At 47.0% G+C, this 18921-nt stretch overlaps 1 protein-coding gene across 1 annotated transcript; it reads right to left on the bottom strand.

Annotated features, from left to right (window-relative positions):
- Positions 1-962: 962 nt before the first annotated feature.
- Positions 963-12482, bottom strand: MRGBP (MRG domain binding protein). The gene is made up of 5 exons (XM_077335801.1): positions 12053-12482; positions 10103-10224; positions 8406-8487; positions 7651-7725; positions 963-2390 (listed from the first exon to the last, which is right to left on the bottom strand). The coding sequence occupies exons 1-5, from the start codon at positions 12465-12467 to the stop codon at positions 2200-2202; spliced, it is 885 nt and encodes a 294-aa protein (XP_077191916.1). The 5' UTR covers positions 12468-12482; the 3' UTR covers positions 963-2199.
- Between the last annotated feature and the right edge of the window lie 6439 nt (positions 12483-18921).

Below are 18921 nucleotides of genomic sequence, written 5' to 3'. Positions count from 1 at the left end.
TCAGTGAATTTCCATGGAGAGGTACCCTCAACGCCTGAATCTCTGGATCAGGAGTCTCCAACATTTCTAAGCCCAAAGGTACCTTTGGCATTCTTCCGGAGTGCTGGGAGCAACCACAAAATGGCTGCCATGGAAGGTGGAGCCAACCACACATCAGAGAATGAGATTATGCAGGACTCTAATATTAACTCTGCCTTATTTAAGGCCGATGCTCTCTCCTGAACAGGATGCCTTTAAAAATGAACATATTGTTTTAAAATAATTTGTTTTAAGGTCTGCATGGCCATCAGACCTCCTAACTGCCAATCAGAAGCCACGCTGGGTGCAAACGCCACCTATTTTCTAAAATTATTTGGCAGGAACCAGAAAAAGGGTCAGAATGCCAGGGGGCCCACGGGCCCTGGGTTAGAATCATAGAGTTGGAAGGGGCCATACAGGCCATCTAGTCCAACCCCCTGCTCAACGCAGGATCAGCCCAAAGCATCCTAAAGCATCCAAGAAAAGTGTGTATCCAACCTTTGCTTGAAGACTGCCAGTGATCCCCTGATCTAGATTATCTTGTTGCATGAGCACATGCAGGAATTCTCTCTAATCAGCAGATCAACCTGAATCTGGATTCTTCTACTCCCAAATGCAGTTGGGGTTTTTCAATTATTAAAAGCTGCTCTATATAGAAAGAAACACTCTGGTCAGGGGAAATGGGTCTGTCCTAGCTTTTCCCTCTCACCCACATTTTCTCCGTGGAGGAATAATTTTCTTTCATGAGCACATATTACATCATGCAAGCCCTCACCTGCAACCTGAAACAGCATAGTCAAGACACACGTTTATTAAAGCATCTATTATGTGTAAGAACTCCACCTTTATCAGTGAGGGAAGATTCTTATTTATGGGAATAAACCTGACCTGGTTTATCCAGTTTATTCTTTTATCAAGACCAGAGGCAGAATCACAGCAATATATACTGTCCGGAACTCTTTTATTGAACAGGAAAGGTTAATACAAAAACAAAACTGGCAACTTTTTAGCTGCCTTCATTCATCAACTTGTTTTCTTCTTCTTATAAAAATACGTTTTCCACCCCGATAAGGGGAAAAATTTATTACTACAAATCCTATCCGTTCAACAACCTAGCGTAAAAGCCGAAGCACTTTAAATTAAAACCGATCTCCACTGAATTCGAGCAGTTAAGAGTATCATGATGCTACCACATTCAGCATTCTCTCCGTCTTACAACTTCTGGTGGTGATGGTGGTATTTAGGGGGGGGAAACCCTAAATTAAATAATGAATACAAAAATATACAAACACAAACGCATTTATGACCCCGACGTGGCAAATGCCTCCGATGCAAACAGCTTCGTTGACTTTAAACGAACATCTTGCATCGAAGACCATGAAGATGTCATTAATACAGTACGGAAATCTGAGATGACAACTCATTCCATCTCCTCCACGCAGCTGGAGCTGAACCTTTTGTTTCGCACATCACATTTTATTTTACGCTGCGGTCTCCAGACAACATTGCCTGCCTTGGTTTTCAAAACATTTAATGAGCGCTTCTGCAGAGAAATAAGTCCCTTCTTTGTGCTGTTTAATGGTACGTTTTTCTACAGCCTGAACAGTCATTTACACCGGCGATTTCCGAGAGAGACACAGCTTAGCGCGACGGAAGCAAAGAACATTCATATGCAGGCACTCTCTGTTTTGTGCACTCCTCTGGTGAGATTCTCTGGCCTTGGGTAGATCAGGTGTCTCACTGACTAAGAAAACATTGAGGCTGTGAAAACTTTTAGCAACGCGAGCACCGGAGTCAAATGTGTCTCAAAGAGCGGCCGCTTGGGTTCTTCAAAAACTGTACCTCTTTTCTTCCCTCTATAAATACCAGGCTCAAAAAAGGAGGAAAGTATATAGCGAGAAGCTGGTATGTAAAAAATGCCGCTGCCTGACTTGCTCGGTAAACACCCTGGCTTGTAAAGCTGCCAGACTCCCAGTCATGCAGGCCTTTGAGAAGAAAGACACCGTTCAGCTGTTCTGCGCACATCGGGAAACGCTGTTCTCAGGGGAGACGACTCGACTCATCCTCTGGGGGGGAGGGGGATGTATTTTCCACTCATCCTTCTTCCTTTTGCTAACTAGAGGCTGCAAAACGTTCGGCTGACCAAGGTCTCGGAGCCAAAGGGTCTTGTTCCACCGTTGCTCATGTTCTGCGCCGTTTTGCGGCGCTCGGACTGGAAGGGTTGCTGTTGGCGTTCAAGACCTTCTCCGTGACTCTGTTCCGCTTCCTTTTGTCTCCTCCTTCTTTGGAGCCAGATTCGGAGGAGCTTCTCTCTTTCTCCTTAGTGCTTGGCTTCTCCGCTGATTTCCCCAGGCTTCCCAGAGAGGCATATACTGAAGACAGAGGAAACAATCAGGGGGACAAAATGAGTATTGCACGTCTGTTTGATTGCGGCTACAAAGTCAGGGTGTGGGTTCCAGCAATGTGCTTATTGTCTAAATGCAAAGAGGTATTTATTATTTTATTTACAACATTTATGTTCAGGCTTTCTGCCCTTATAAGGTCCAACAAGATGGGTAAAGATTTTTAAAAAGGGGGGAAAACACAATCGAAACTCCCTCCCCTCCGAATCACACATCATAGAATCAGAGTTGGAAGGGACCTCCAGGGCCATCTAGTCCAACCCCCTGCAGAATGCAGGAAATTCACAACTCCCTGCCCACCCACGGTGACCCCAATTCCATGCCCAGATGATGCTCCCCCTCCCCTCAAACCATAATCCCTAGCCGGTGTGGCCTGGAAGAAATTCACTTCCCAAACCTAAAGTGATCGGCATTTTGCTGGCCATGCAAGAAAGGGCCACAAGAGCCAAGCTCAGACACAGTCCCTTCTGCCCACCCACTCACCATCTGCCTAAATTCCCTCCGAATGACACATTCCACTGAGGAACTGCTCTAGCTGTCAGGAACTTCTTCCGGATGTTTAGCTGAAAGTTCTTTTGAATTAATTTAAACCCAATGGTTCCGGAACTGACTCTCTGGGGCAACAGAAAACAACACTGCTCCATCCTCTATATCAGGGGTAGTCAACCTGTGGTCCTCCAGATGTTCCTGGACTACAATTCCCATGAGCCCCCTGCCAGCGTTTGCTGGCAGGGGCTCATGGGAATTGTAGTCCATGGACATCTGGAGGACAACAGGCTGACTAGCCCTGCTCTGTATGACAGCCCTTCAAGTACTTTTTGGCTCTGATTTGAGACTGGTGGAATGAGTTGCCGGACGAGACTCAGGCCATATCGGAGCTGACAAAGTTCCGAAGGGCCTGCAAGATGAAGCTCTTCCACCAGGCATATAGTTGAGCCCAACATAAGCCCAATATGACATCAAGACGCACCCTCCATCCCTCCCTCTCCCCCTCCCCTTCCACCCTGAAATCTGCACACAAAGCCGAAGCCAGAGTTACCGTGGCCCAAGCTGACAGCTCCAGCGTACTCAAGTATTTATTTATTAGATTTATATGCCACCCTTCCATATGGCTCAGGTATGATTTTAGATCAAGTACGGTTTTAGATTAAATATATTTTCAAAATTGGCTGGAGACCTCAAGATGGCGCCATAAGGAAAGCTGGACTTCAGTTCAGCTCTTAAGCCATGCCGAGGGTTAGGTGCTTATGCACCTGGCTGACCTGAACAGATACGCAAATCTGTTCACCGGTCGCCCCAGGAACCGGGAACGGTGACCTGAGGGTCCTACAGATCCGTAGGGAGAAGCAAGACCTCCTTGGATTAATAGCGGCTTGAGCTCAAGGTCAAGATGGCGTCTTTGTCGCAAACAACGTTACAAGCTTGAAACGACCAGCCGACCTCACATTCTTCCCAGACCATCATTTACCAGATTGATAGGAGCAGAAGCTGACAGAAGCTGAACCTACAACAGTAAGAATTGAAAGCTTTCTGGCTTTTCTCTCTCTCCTCTCACAAGCTCTTCCCTCCCTCTCCCTCAACCAACTTACAAGCGAATTCCTTCTTTCCCCGAGTGAGAGACTCCCAGCTAATTACACCCATTAACCAAACAAAGAGAGTGCTTTGAAGATTTATGGGTGAACGTTCAGTGGGAGAATTTGACTTGATACGGAGATCGACAAACTGATAATTTGGGATCGCTCGTGCTCCCGCGAGACCTCACGAGACTTTCTGTTTATAGTTTGTGACTGCCTAGAACTATGGAAGAATTATCTAAGGCACAGCTTTTCCATTTGTTATGCAAAGGAAACTCAGAGATACTGAAAGCAGTCAATAAGCTGGAAAAGGAAATTCGTGGGACTAAGGGGGAGTTTTTGGATGGAGCCCAAGATCCGGAGAGACCAGCTGATGACGCAGCTCAGCCAACAGTAAATCAAGTGAAACTTCAGGAGGGAGAGAGTGCCAGAGATGTAAAAACCCAAAGGATCTTTAAAGAACCCGGGAAAACAGATTCATGGAAGGAAAGTACCAAAAACCTGGAAGTCTATTCAGAGCAGGAAATGACTTGGATCAGCAAAATAAAAAGAGTCTATTCAAAAGCGACAGCAACTAGGAAGCTATCAGGAGATATTTCTGTGCGACCAGAGGAAGAGATCCAGATTGACAAAGGATTCAGAGCCCCCTTAAAGGCGACTACAAGCAAGAATCAAGCAAGAGATTTCTCTGGCCCTGACAGAAGGACAATCAGAAACACTCTACTATGGAAAAAAATACAATTTCATTTTCTGCGACCACCTGAAAGATGAGCTGAACAATGGAGTATTCTCCTGGCTTCTTGTGAGAAAAAAAAAAAAAAAAAAGCAATAGTAATCTTTAGGACAGGTCTAATATATGAAGGGAACTGACTTTATATCACTTAAGACAGTAATAGAATATATCCTTATAATAAATTATACCTTCCTATGTATCAACTACTACTTTGTTAAGAAAGATGGTAATAACTCCTAGATCAGGATTAATATGCGATGGGAATTGAATATGTATGTTAATAAGTATGCCAAAAGAGGATGACAAACCATATTTTATAGGCATTAACAAGACAACAGTAGTAATTCTTGGGTTAGGGCCAACTTATGAAGGAGATTGACCTAATATCATTTAAGATAATAACAGAATGTATTCTTATAACAGATCTCATATGTATTAACAATCACTTGGCTAAGAAATATGGTAAAAACTTCTAGACTAGGAATAATATGTGATGAGAACTAAATATCTATGTTAAAAGAGATGGCAAACCATATCAACTGGTCGTTTTCTCCTTACAACTTCTCTGTAAATGCTTTATATAATAATAAACAATAAAATTATTATAAAAAAAAAATATATATATTTTCAAAATTAACGCCAAATGTTTTATATTTGTATATATGTGTTCTATTGATGTTAGCTGCCCCGCCCTATTTCTGGGGAGGGGCGGCCAATAAATCGAAATAATAGCAACTAATAATCACACAGGAATTTGGTCCAATTGTAGACACGGCAGCGATTTAGACTGGGGGGGTGGAGTAAATACCAGCACTAAAAACGTACAACCAAAGGGCGTCTGTGTCCAGTGGCAGCAGGAATTGACCACCAAGCTATTTTTAACATCTCACACTGAGAACATGGCCAAACAGGAATGCAGATTGCCCATGCACCGCATGTGCTAGAAGAGTTTGTTTTTATATCCCGCTTTTCACTACCCGAGTCTCAAAGCAGCTTACAATCGCTTTCCCTTCCTCTCTCCACAACAGACGTTGTGGGGCTAAGAAACCTCAGCCAGAACCATAACTGGACAGAGAGAAAAGGACCTATCCAATGGGAATACGATAAATATATTCATAAAAGAAAGAAAAGTGTCCTTTTTTGTAGTTTTCCTTATCTGTTTATTCTGTAGGACTTCTGTCAAAACGGAATCCAGGTAATATCCGTTTTCAGTGAGATTTTTTCATCAGTGACAAGTCCTCTGAGTCTTCGATATTTTTATCAATTTTATAGGTATCAAAAATTTAAAGCTTATGTATAATCATAATATAATACTGGCCACAGGCTCACATTGGTATGGGGATACCGGTCTTTCAATGCCTATAAAATTGATAGATATCGAGGACTCAGAGGACTTGTCACTGATGAAAAAATCTCACTGAAGACGGATAGTCTTTTTCTCTATTTGGTTTTATTATTATTATTATTATTATTATTATTATTATTATTATTATTATTATTATTAGAGTTGGTTCTTATATGCTGCTTTTCCCTACCCGAAGGAGGCTCAAAGTGGCTTACAGTCACCTTCCCATTCCTCTCCCCACAACAGACACCCTATGGGGTGGGTGAGGCTGAGAGAGCCCTGATATCACTGCTTGGTCAGAACAGTTTTATCAGTGCTGTGGCGAGCCCAAGGTCACCCAGCTGGTTGCATGTGGGGGAGCGCAGATTCGAACCTGGCGTGCCAGATTAGAAGTCCACACTCCTAACCACTACACCAAACTGGCTCTTAGACCGTCCTTCTTATACTCTTGTATGATATTAGAACCGTAACTGACTCAGGGTCACCCAGCTGGCTGCATGTGGAGGAGGAATGGGGAATCAAACCCAATTCTGCAGATTAGAGGCCACTGCTCTTTACTTTCACCCTCTAAAGTAAATTATTCTCAACAACACAGCTCAGGGGTGGGGGGTGGGGAGCTGGATCATTCAGCCATTAAGACTGCGCTTGCCTCTTTCCAAAGCAGCAAAGGAAGTGACCCTCAGGCTGGTTTTACACAGAAGACGTTGGGATGTCAGGCCTGCTGATTCAGGATGTCATGTCCCCACAACCCACATATAGGCTGAGCCGTAGAGGAAAGGTGGAAAGCGCCATCAAGTTGCCCCCGGCTTTGGTGCCCCATAAGATTTGTTTGTTTGTTTTTATTTATTTATCCTTTGTTATTTATTTATTTATTTTTAGACTTATTGCCTGCCACTCCCAAACTGGCTCCTGGCGGGTTACAGCTGTCCGTATTAAAAGCCCATGAAAACAATTCCGGACATCCATCCGTGTGAAATAAACAGACTCCTAACAACTTTTTGAAATCCATTTTCAAAGCACATGATGTTCAGAGGTGGTTTCTCATTTGCCTGCCTCTGCATAGCGACCGTGGATTTCCCCGGAGGTCTCCCGTCCCAATCTTGACCAGGGCTGACCTGACCTGCTTAATTTCCAAGATCTGGTGAGAGCAAGCTTAGCAGGGCCATGCAGACCAGGGCAGACTAGGGATCCGCAAAATCATAAGCGGCAACTGCCTTTCCAGTGTCCCAGCCTGACTCCAAATTGGCACCGCTATCTTTTCTCCCCCCTCTTGTCCAAGCCAGCGGGAGAGGGACTGGCTGTATTTGTACAATGGGACAGCATCTACTTCCCCACCACTGTTCCAGCCCATATTATTAAAAGCACGGGGTTCCCTCAGGGGTAGTCAACCTGTGGTCCTCCAGAGGTCCATGGACTACAATTCCCATGAGCCCCTGCTGGCAGAGGCTCATGGGAATTGTAGTCCATGGACCTCTGGAGGACCACAGGTTGACTACCCCTGCCTTATAGCATGCGGTTAAAGACCAGGAGGCAGGAATACTGCAGATCTTACAGACGGCTACAATTAATCACTCTGACCTTCTTCGGGCCCCACGTGAGATTCCATCTCTTCCTTTATTTCTTCTTTCACATCCTCTTCGATCATCACTTTACCTGCAGAGATGATTAGGAGCAAGTGACGGGAGAACAAGCACTGATACCATGTTCAATTTCCTTTTACTCGTATTGAAGCGTGCAAGGCTGGCTAAAAGTGCTCATGGCAACAATCTCACACTGTTAAAGGGGAATGCTGTTACCCCCCCCCCTCCCCATCAAGATTTTCATGAATTAGGTACAAGGAAGAGACTAGAAAGCTTAGTGCAGGGGCTAACATCAGAAACTAAAGCACCTCATCCCCCTAAAAAAACAACAACCCTGAAGCTGTAAAGAAGCCAAAGGGAATGATTTCTTAGAAACTAAATGTTATGGCCGTCTTTTGATCCTGTGAAACCTGAGAGGAGGAACACGGCAAACATTCCAAGCATTTCTTTTGGAAGCAAAGAAATTTTCACAGCTGAGGACCGCAAGGTTACAAATTCACTGTCGGACCACAAGTCCCAAATGATTAATCCATTGTAATTTTTAACAACTGGTTGTTCATATAATAATAACAACCTTTATTCTTATTTGCTGCTCTTCCTGGTAGCTCAGGGCGGGTTACAACATATTAAAACAATCCATTCTAAAAGCCAGTATAAGTATTATTAAGTACTAGATTTAAGACCCGTTGAAGGCCCAATACAGCGGGCGCTAGCGGGCAGGCGGCTGGGGGTGGGAGGACCATCCAATCTTACCTTCTTTTACCTCATGGATAATTTCTTCTGGGAGGATGAAATTTTTTTCTGAATTGGGGAAGGGCAGAATCTCAGACTCATGCTGAAAAAGAAAAAGAAATAACACCCCTGAACAAATGTCTTTGCAAAAAGAATCCATGTCCTCTAAACCGGGGGTCATGAACCACCCGCTGAGTTGCCCACTTACCTGCCAGGCCATCTGCAAAACCACTGTCAACATCTGCATGGCTCACATGGTGGGTGGTAGCTCCAGTCCCCCCTCCCCTCCTGCCATATGCAGACGTGTACCTCAAGGACCGTCTGCTCGTCCACACCCTCAGAAGAGTGGTACGCTCCATCCAGTAACACAGTGGTCCCCAACCTTTTTAAGGCTGGGGACCGGCAGGGCAACTGCCCGCCCGCACATGCCGCGCCTGCACGGCAGCGCATTGCGCATGCGCCATGCATGGCCGAAATTGCGCGTGCGCGGCCCTTTTCGTGTGCGCAAAAGGGCCGCGCACGTGCGATTTCGGCTGCGCATGGCGCATGTGTGCATACGCGGCCCAGCCGCGCTTGCATAATGTGCGGTGCAGCCCTGATTCCCTCTTTCCCCCTCCCGCAGCAAGAAGCTTCCCGGGCCGCAAGCTTGTGGCCTGGGAAGTTTTTTTACTGTGGGGAGGGGGCGAGGAGAGGGAGCTGCGGCCCGGCACCGGGCCGTAGCCTGCGGGTTGGGGACCACTGCACTAACAGACTGGTGATCCCTAGCCCCAAAGAAGCCCTCCTGGCCTCAACAAGAGCCAGGGCCTTTTCGAGTGTGGCCCCAACCTGGTGGAACGAGCTCCCCTAATAGAACCTAGAACAGTTCTTTAGGGCTTGCAGAAAGGAGGTCTTCCGCCAGGCGGTCAGCTGAAGTGCAGCTGAAGGGCCTCCTGCAGCCTGGATCCACCCGTCAAGCAGCCCCACTGCCCCAAGCTCATGGTCTTCGCCCTCAACTGCTGCAGTTGCCCTTATTTCTAAGTTACGTTGTTGTTGCCTATTAACTGAAATGATTGTTCTGGTCTGGATTGTTAAAAGTACTTTAATGTTCATTCTATTTGACTGGTTCTATGTTCGCTGCCCTGAGACGTCCTAGTGAGGGGCGATATATAAATCGAATCAATAATTTTTTTTAATTTGTTTTATTTATACTTAGATTTCTATACCACCGTTCCCAGTAGGGCTCACGGCGGTTTACAATGATAAAAAATAAAACACAATAAAACCCCAAAATTCCCATTAATTACAATTAGTGCTAAAAGGCGGCAGGCGAAAAACCTCTAGCTATTTGACTCCTCATCCAGCCAAGGGGCCAATTTACTTTAAATAAAATAAATAAAGCCATTTCAGCTCCCTTTCTCTCTCGCTCTCATACCCACTCAGCTCAGGCAGCTCCAACTCATCTACCTGCTTTATGGCCACCCCAAAGAAAGTGCAGCCAACATTCTTCTCTTTGGAGCAAATTTTACTTCCCCTTCTTCCCCCATTCCCTTTTTTCAGCTTTTCACATTTTTCTGCAAACATGGGGAAACTGCAGATGACTGTCCCTTATCTGAACCTGGCCCCATTCTCTGGGTCTATTAATCCGCAGCTTCAGAACTGCATATGGCTTGGAGCAAACAGGTCTCCAACTGGCGGATCAACTGCGGATCAATTTCAGCTCCTCGACTGGCTAGACTCACCAGGGCTTGCATGTCATACATAGTGCTGAGATGATCCCAGATGACTTTGGAAGAGATCTGCCTCCCGATATTCTGGCTGAACTTATCTCTGATGCAGATCATATGAAAGTGACGGTTCACACCTGGAGGAGGGAGGGGGAGGAGGGAAATAGAAACAGAAAAAGAACCACCGCAATTCAGTGAGGGGCATTTGGCATCACATCACACACTGTGGGCTGGAGAACATCTCAAAGCAAGAACACTGAAACAAGTAGGAACAAAAAAAGAGACCATCACAGAACAAAATTCCCCAGGAGATCTCCTGATGTGAGAGCTCATTTGACCGAATGCTGAACAGGGGGTGGAAGTTAGAACTTGATTTATATCATCGTCTTGAAAGTTTTAATGTTAATGTTTATATTTTAAGGGGTTTTACGGGCATCATATTTTGTTTTATTGAAAACCGCCACGAGATTATGCTAAGCGGTGGTATATAAATTCATATATAAATAAAAGAAATAACTAAATAAAGAGTACAGAGATCAGTTTTCCCAGGAGAAAACAGCTCCTGGGGAGGGCAGACTCTACGGCAGGGGTGGCCAAGTTGCAGCTCTCCAGATGTTCATGGACTACAATTCCCACAAGCTCCTGACAGCCTGTGCTGGCACAGGCTTATGGGAATGGTGGCCCATGGACATCTGGAAAGCCAGTTTTACCACCTCTGCTCTATGGCATTATACCCTGCTGTTAGCCCTCCCCCTCACAAATATCACCGGTCACAAGTTCTGCCCCCAAATCTCCCTACTGAGAACCAGTGTGGTGGACCTTATCTGAAGAACAGGGTTTGATTCCCCACTCCTCCACATGCAGCCAGCTGGGTGCTTGAGTAATAATAATTATGATGATGAAATTATATTTATAACCCACCATTCCCCAAAGGCTCAGAGGGGGTACCAACATATAACTTCTTAGAACTCAGATCTCCATTCATTCCAGAACCACAGTCCTCCCCGCTTGAATATACATTGCTCTAATTTTCCTTAACCCACACAAACAGCTTTAGACACCCCGGCAAAAAAATTGCATTTTAGCAGCAATCTGAAGCACACATCGGAGGCTGCTGCATTTGGGACAATGGGGGACTCATTCAGTTTTCTCATCCAGCAGCGCAGAGTATAACACTGTGTACAGTTTGCACTAGCCGTTATTGTAAGTAGGGTCCTGAAGGAAGGAAGGAAGGAGAGAGAGGGGAAGGAAGAATTGAAAAAGAGAAAGGAAGGAAGGAAGACTTGAGAAAGAGAAAGAGAAAGGAAGGAAGAGAGAGGGAGGGGGAGAGAGAGAGAAGAAAGAAAGAGAAAGGAAGGAAGGAAAGAGAGAGAAAGGAAGGCAAAGGAGAGGGAAGAAGGAAAAGGAGAACGAGAGAGGGAGGAAGGAAGGGAGGGAAAGAGGAAGGAAGGAAGGAAGGAAGGAAGAGGGAGGGAGGGGGAGAGAGAGAGAAGAAAGAAAGAAAGAAAGAAAGAAAGAAAGAAAGAAAGAAAGAAAGAGGAAGGAAGGAAGGAAGGAAGGAAGGAAGGAAGGAAGGAAGGAAGGAAGGAAGGAAGGAGAGAGAGAAAGGAATGCAAAGGAGAGGGAGGAAGGCAAAGGAGAAAGAGAGGAAGGAGAGAAAGAGAGGAAGGAAGGAAAGAGAGAGAGAGAGGAAAGAAGGAGGGGAAAGGGGAGGCAGGGCGGAAGGAAGGAGAGAAAGAAAGAGACATAAAGAAAGAAAGAAAAGAAGGAAAGAGAAATACACAAGGAAAGAAAGAGCTAGGAAGGAAGCAAGCAATCAAGCGAGAGAACTCCCCGCCCTCTGGAGCTGGCCGCTTGGCCGCCCGGCCCTCCGCCGCCTGCCCGCCCCCCTGCCCGGGCGGCGCGGCTACTCGAGGCCGGGGCCTCGTCGGGGCCTACGGGCGGTCTGTCGTTGGGGCTGCTCACCGACGGGCTTGTGCCCGAGCATGGCGTGGAAGAGGCAGACCTCCACCTCGGGGCTCCAGACCACGGGCACGGGCAGCGGCACGGGCGGCAAGGGCGGCGGCAGGGCGGGCGGGGCGGCGGCGGCGGGCGGCGTGGTCGGCGTGGCCTCCTCGGGCGCCGCGGCCTGTGCGGAGGGCGGCTCGGGCGGCGCCGCCGCGGGCAGAGGGACCCCCGCTGCACACGGGGGCTTCGCCTCGCCCGCCCCCGACGGCGCCTCCGCCTCGCCCAGCATCGCGGCGGCCCCGGAGCCCCGCAGGCGGCCTGGCCCGGCCCGGCCCGGCAGAGAGCGGAGCGTCCCCTGGCGGCGGCCCGGCCCCAGCCCTTCTCCCGGGGGAGCCGGGCGGTTGCGTGGGGTGGAAGGGTGCGCTCTGCACATGCTCAGGCCCCCGCCGCCAGTGCAGGAATGGGGGTCCAGGGGCGCCTTGGGATCAGAGCTGGGAGGGGCCGCCGCGGGCAGCTGGCCTCACCCCTGCAGGAGTGACATTTATTGATTGATTTAATGCATTTATTTAATGCATTTATTTATATTTGGATTTATATACCGCCATTCGCAACCACCGGACCCAAGTCCATGGCCACCGAAATCTCCAGAATCCAGTCTGGCCTGGAAGAAATTTGCTTCCCAACTGCAAACTGGCCTCCAGCGTTTCCCTGGGCATGCAAGGAAGGGCCACAAGGGCCAAGCTCTCACAGCACTGATAAAGCTGTTCTGACCTTTGGGAAGACAAAAGAGGCATATAAGTACCAACTCCTCCTCCTCCTCCTCCTTCCAAGAAGAACTGAACCGAACCAACCAACACCCCTGAAAAATACCAATTTATACAAGCAAACCATGGATCTTCCCTCCACTGCATGCTATGGATCTAGCCATGCATTTGTCAATTACATTGGAAGCCACAACCCTGACTCCAGCTCATTCCTGTCCTAAAGGTAAAGGTAAAGGTATCCCCTGTGCAAGCACCGAGTCATGTCTGACCCTTGGGGTGACGCCCTCTAGCGTTTTCATGGCAGACTCAATACGGGGTGGTTTGCCAGTGCCTTCTCCAGTCATGACCATTTACCCCCCAGCAGCAAGCTGGGTACTCATTTTACCGACCTCGGAAGGATGGAAGGCTGAGTCAACCTTGAGCCGGCTGCTGGGATTGAACTCCCAACCTCATGGGCAAAGCTTTCAGGCGGCTGCCTTACCACTCTGCGCCACAAGAGGCTCTCATTCCTGTCCTACAGATGCAAAATAATCTTCTTTGTTAATCAATGAATTCAAGGTATTCGGATTACTGAGAGCGTTAAAACAGCAAGTCGTGAATTTAGAAATTTTGATACTTCACGCAACACCATGGAGAAACTCCCTGGGTCATCCTGGGACAGGCCTGTTGTTCAAACTCACCACTGAAGAACAGTTGGTTTGTTTACCTCGTTTTTCACTTCTCTAAGGAGTCTCAAAGCGGTTTATAGTCACCTTCCCTTCCTCTCCCCACAACAGACACCTGCCCATGCTCAAAACTACCCACCCACCTACAGTTACCCCAATTCCATGCCCAGATGATGCTCCCCCAAAAAACTAGAATCCCTGTCCAGTCTGGCCTGGCAGAAATTCACTTCCTGATCCCAAAGTGGTAATCGACATTTCCCTGGGTACGCAAGAAAGGACCATGAGACCCAAACTCTGTCACATCACTCCCTGCCCACCCACTCACCATTTGCCTAAGTTCATACAATCAGCATTTCTGCCAGATGACTATCTAGCCTCTGCTTAAGAACTTTCAGAGAAAAGGTGATAAAAGACATAAGTGATCTTCTAGATGCCAGCATAATTAGATCAGCGGAGTGAAATCTAGCGTGGTGCAGTGGCTAAAGGGTCGAACTAGGATCTTGGAAACCTGGGGTTCAAATCCCCTCTGCCGTGGAAGCGTGCTGGGTGACCTTGACCCAATCCCTCGTCCCTCAGCCCAATCTACCACGAAGGGTTGTTGTGAGGAGGAATGGAGGAGAAGAGAGTTATATAAGCCCCCTTGGGACCCTACTGGGAAGAAAGTCTATGATTCCAACTCTATGATTCTATGATTCTAAGTCATGATACAAAAGAGCCTCTTGTGGCGCAGAGTGGTAAGGCAGCCGTCTGAAAGCTTTGCCCATGAGGCTGGGAGTTCGATCCCAGCAGCCAGCTCAAGGTTGACTCAGCCTTCCATCCTTCTGAGGTCTGTAAACTGAGTACCCGGCTTGCTGGGGGGTAAAATGGTAATGACTGGGGAAGGCACTGGCAAACCACCCCGTATTGAGTCTGCCATGAAAACGCTGGAGGGCGTCACCCCAAGGGTCAGACATGACCCAGTGCTTGCACAGGGGATACCTTTACCTTTACCTTAAGTCAGGATACAAGTAAATAAGGTTTAAAAAACCCTGTTGTGAGCCATGGGTCTGTAGCCTTTTATAGGTATTCAAAAAAAAAAAAAGTCACAAGGGGCTGGTTGAAGCACTCTTGTGACAGCCGCCCCCCTGCAGCTTTTCAAGTCCCAAACTGGAGGGGAGGGGTGCAGCCATGTCAGCAAATGAAAAGGAGCAGAGAGGGATGAGAACGCCTGAGCCTGCTGTGCCACAGGCCCGATCAGGATGATGTTCCGGTGGCATTTTCAGATCTCTCTTAAAATGGCGGCATGTCCCTGTGACGGGAGGGTGGTTTTATGTCTTGCTGGACCCTAAATGTTGATGACTTCCAACTGTGAAAAACCCACCGGTATATCATTTATTTATTTGTAAAATTTGCATCCTACCTTTCTGCACTCAGGGAGGCTGCCATCTTGGGTTGTCAGCTCTCCTTTGGGAAATATCTGTAGACTTGGGGGTAGGGGGCTAAGGAGGGCAGTGAAGGGATCTCAGTCGGGTATAATACCACAGAGGCCAGCCTCCAAAGCAGCCATGTTCTCTGGGAGGGGTGGGGGGCTGATCTCAGCAGTCAGGAAATCAGTTGTAACGGCAGATTTCCAGTTTCCACCTGGAGGTTGGTAACCCTAACCACCAAGATGTCTAAAATATATACAAAGGTACTCCCCCCCCCAAAAAAAAAGTAATCAAAAACATCAGTCAGGATCACGCCACTACACAATGACAGTCAGGTTCCTCTCAAAACCTGATATTGTGCCTTCCCCTTTGAATTCCCTGCTAGAATTGAAGCACGATTGAGCGTTCCAAGTCTTCTTCTTCTTGGACTGCAAGGTGAGCAAACTGGTCAGTCCGAGAGGAGATCAGCCCTGACTGCTCCTTAGAAGGCCAGATCCTGAAGATGAAACTCAAATACTTTGGCCACCTCATGAGAAGGAAGGACTTCCTGGAGAAGAGCCTAATGCTGGGAGCGATCGAGGGCAAAAGAAGAAGGGGACGACAGAGAATGAGGTGGCTGGATGGAGTCACTGAAGCAGTCGGTGCGAGCTTAAATGGACTCCGGGGAATGGTGGAGGGCAGGAAGGCCTGGAGGATCATTGTCTGTGGGGTCACGATGGGTCGGACACGACTTCGCACCTAACAACAACAAAAGAACCAACTGTTCCTCCTCCTCCATCACCACCACCACCTCCTCCTCCTCCTCTTCATCTTCTTCTCCCCATAGAATAACAGAGTTCGAAGGGACCTCCTGGGTCATCTAGTCCAACCTCCCGCACAATGCAGGACACCCACAGCCCTATTGCTCTTCATCTTCTGTGCTTTAGGTGTAATGTGTTTTCTTCCCCCTTTCCATTTGTGATGTTTATTTAATTCCCTTCCAGTTCCATTAACTTGCCTCAAGTGTTTAAACACAAACCGTCACCCTGACGGGCAAGTTCTTTGCGTTCTACCTAAGGTAGGAATGACTATTCAGATGGATGATTCTGTTCATTGGCAAATGTATTTCCTGCCTCCCTTTGTTTTCCTTAATAAGGTAATTTGTGTGGAAAGGGAGACCTTAATGCCATGGAAGCTTCACTCCTGCTGTTCTTCATTTCCCTGAAGAATTATGATCGCTCACTTGTTTACCCCGATTATTTATTATAATGCCATGCAGCGGATTAAGATTTCAAACTAATAACAAACCACGGGAGCTCCTAATCTCCTAAATCACTCAGATGTTGTTCGGAGCTTGTAGCCCTCATAAGAAAAAGATGGGTGTATCATCTACATAGGATTACAGAGAAAAATACCTCTTTGGCACTTCTTGCAGGTGATGTGATAAAATGGGAAACAGTTCAACTTGCGTCATAAAAAGAATCAGACTTATAGCAGAAGGTAGAACTTCACTAAGTCTTATTAGCACTGGGCTACTGAGTCTAGAACAAAACCCAATTCTTGCTGCTTTTTCAGCCTCTGGTTTATTTAATGTCATTTATGTATTCGATTTAATTCCAAGTCTTGCCATGTTCCTCCCTGGAGGGGGAGGAATATCCACCTTCCCAACTATGCCAATCTTTCTCAACGTTTTTACCCCAAAACCTTCTTCAACCTTCGAGAAACCCCAACAGTAATGCAATCGTGCAGAATAAGGTTGGGAAGCAGAGCCGTGGACACGCCCACCTGGGGCCCTGCCCCTTCCCGCCCCCTCCAGGCCCATCATTGGCCATTTTCAGAGGGGGAGAAGTCAACCTGATCATATATGGTAAAATCACCTGATAGATGTTAAACACATTTTAAAAGTGCATAAAAGATTGACCCCTACCCATTTGGAAAAGCCTTTGAAGACCATCAAGAAACCCCAGGGTTTCACAAAATCCTGACTGAGAAAGCCTGATCTATGCTCGCATACTTATTTTTCATTCCAAGGCAATATAATCTTGAAAAACTTATATTATCAACCTGAACCGCTTGATTCTGGGACCGCTAGACCCCTGTCCTGAACCATTTGACCCCCTTAACTGCACACACACGAGCCCACACTGTTCTCATTAGATGTTGGATAAGTCAAGACCTTTCAGTCAGGATTCTACCTCCGTTGCACTCTGAACAGCTTAATGAGGTACAGTAAGTTGCTAAACAGCACTTCCTAATTATGCCATTAACAGTAATGATGCTCATCAAAAAGTGACGAAGACAGGCAGCATATCACCCAAAAGGTTTTGCAGGTGAATTTGTTCTGGCTTTGGACGCCATTATCTAGACCTTACTTTTAATAAGAGAGGTGATTCAAAAGCTTTTTGTCCGGAACAGAAGTGTCATGGAGAGATCTGTCATCGCATCTTCTCTGTGTTTTTCAAAGGCGAATAGCTACTGTGCAGGGGCTTGGACCATGGGATGCTGGAAGAAGGGGTCGCCAGTCTCCAGGTGGTGTCAGAACCAGTTTGGTTCTGTCATATTGTTGTGGTTCCATAGTCTCTCTTTCCATCCGCCACCCACCGCATTCTGCACATAGTTACCACTATTGGTCTTTGAAGAGTAACCGACTGATGTGTTAATTGCCTTTCCTTCCTGTGGAGAACTGCTTTTGTGTTGGGATTCATTGATGCATTTGGACTGTAAGAGCTTTGAAATCTCCAGTTCTCGCCTGGAGATTCCCGAGTGTGGACACAGTCACGATCCATTTGGAATGTTTTTTCTTTCCTACCAGTATGCCTCTGCTATTCGGTTTATTGCAGTTAGATATGGAGATCAACTCTAGAAAATGTATTGCTCCTTCCTTTCCTTTCCTCAAATCTCCACAGTTTCCCTTTTATTACTCATCCTAAAACATCCAAGAAAAGTGTGTCTCCAACCTTTGCTTGAAGAGTCTTGCTACTTTGGCTTTGTGACTGATGACAGGACAGACTAAAGGTTCTGGTAATTACCTTCAAGGCCAAATGTGGTCAAGGCCCAGTGTACCTGAGGGACTGAATCCCTACCTATGCCCCCAAAAGAGCTTTACACTCAGCTGCCACCAACTGGCTAACGGTCCCTGGCCCTAAAGAAGCCCGCCTGGCCTCAACCAGGGCCAGAGCATTCTCTGTTCTGGCCCCCACCTGGTAAAATGAGCTCTCGGAGGAGATCAGGGCCCTGACGGAGCTTAAACAGTTCCGCAGGGCCTGCAAAAAGGAGCTCTTCCGCCAGGCATTTGGTTAAGACCAGGCACAACCAACAGCGACTGAAGGGTCCCTGCTCCCCTCCCTCCCAGAACTCCACCAGAGTGCTCTGGACCTGTTTGCACTGTTGCACTGTTGCATTGTTGACATTGTTTGCATTGTTACAACTATCAGTTGTTAGTATTATTGTTCTGGTTATTCATATGTTATGGATTGTTTCAAGTATTGTTCATACGCTCCATGTAAACCGCCTTGAGGCTGGCATATAAACAAACAAACAAGCAAACAAACAGAAATTCACCTTGATAATTAACAAAAAGAGGTGCACAGTGCAGTCTTTTGCAGAGCAACCGTGGTCTAGCCCTGTGAGCTTAGACAGCAGTCAGTGGGCACAGGACTGCATGATCATTTCATGTAAAAAAAAACAACATTAGTCCCTAATCTCACTGTATTATCATCTGTGATTTTCCACCATCATTTCTGAACATTGTTCATTTACAGGCCCCCGTGATTACGCCAACTGGCGCTGTTCTCCTCATCATGTTCATTAGCGGCCGGCTTATTCCTTCCCTTCTTTGAATGCATCTCGAAAGCAGCATTTGTGAAAACGACAGCTCTCAGGGGATGATTGAAGTTCCCTGATTGTAATAAATTAAGCTCCCGCAGGGAGGAATTATTTCTTCCATTTGACGGATACTTGATGGATACTCCCCCTGCCCGTTCTTTTAAGGCCCTGCAAGTTCAAGAAGTTGCAGCCAACACTTTGGGCCAGGAAAATAAAAAAAAAAATTGTTCACCTACGGGGTCTCCAAC

Source organism: Paroedura picta, chromosome 4, assembly GCF_049243985.1.
Source record: "Paroedura picta isolate Pp20150507F chromosome 4, Ppicta_v3.0, whole genome shotgun sequence".
Classification (NCBI taxonomy): Eukaryota; Metazoa; Chordata; class Lepidosauria; order Squamata; family Gekkonidae; genus Paroedura; species Paroedura picta.
Note: the sequence above shows the minus strand (reverse complement) of the source record. Positions and strands in the feature narration are given on the sequence as shown.

Coding starts and splice junctions, on each gene's coding strand:
- MRGBP (XM_077335801.1), bottom strand. CDS start 12,467: ATGTGCAGAGCGCACCCTTCCACCCCACGCAACCGCCCGGCTCCCCCG. Junction 8,488..10,102: donor TGTATGACATGCAAGCCCTG/GTGAGTCTAGCC, acceptor TTTCTTTTTCAG/CATGAGTCTGAGATTCTGCC. Junction 7,726..8,405: donor TATCCATGAGGTAAAAGAAG/GTAAGATTGGAT, acceptor TCATCTCTGCAG/GTAAAGTGATGATCGAAGAG.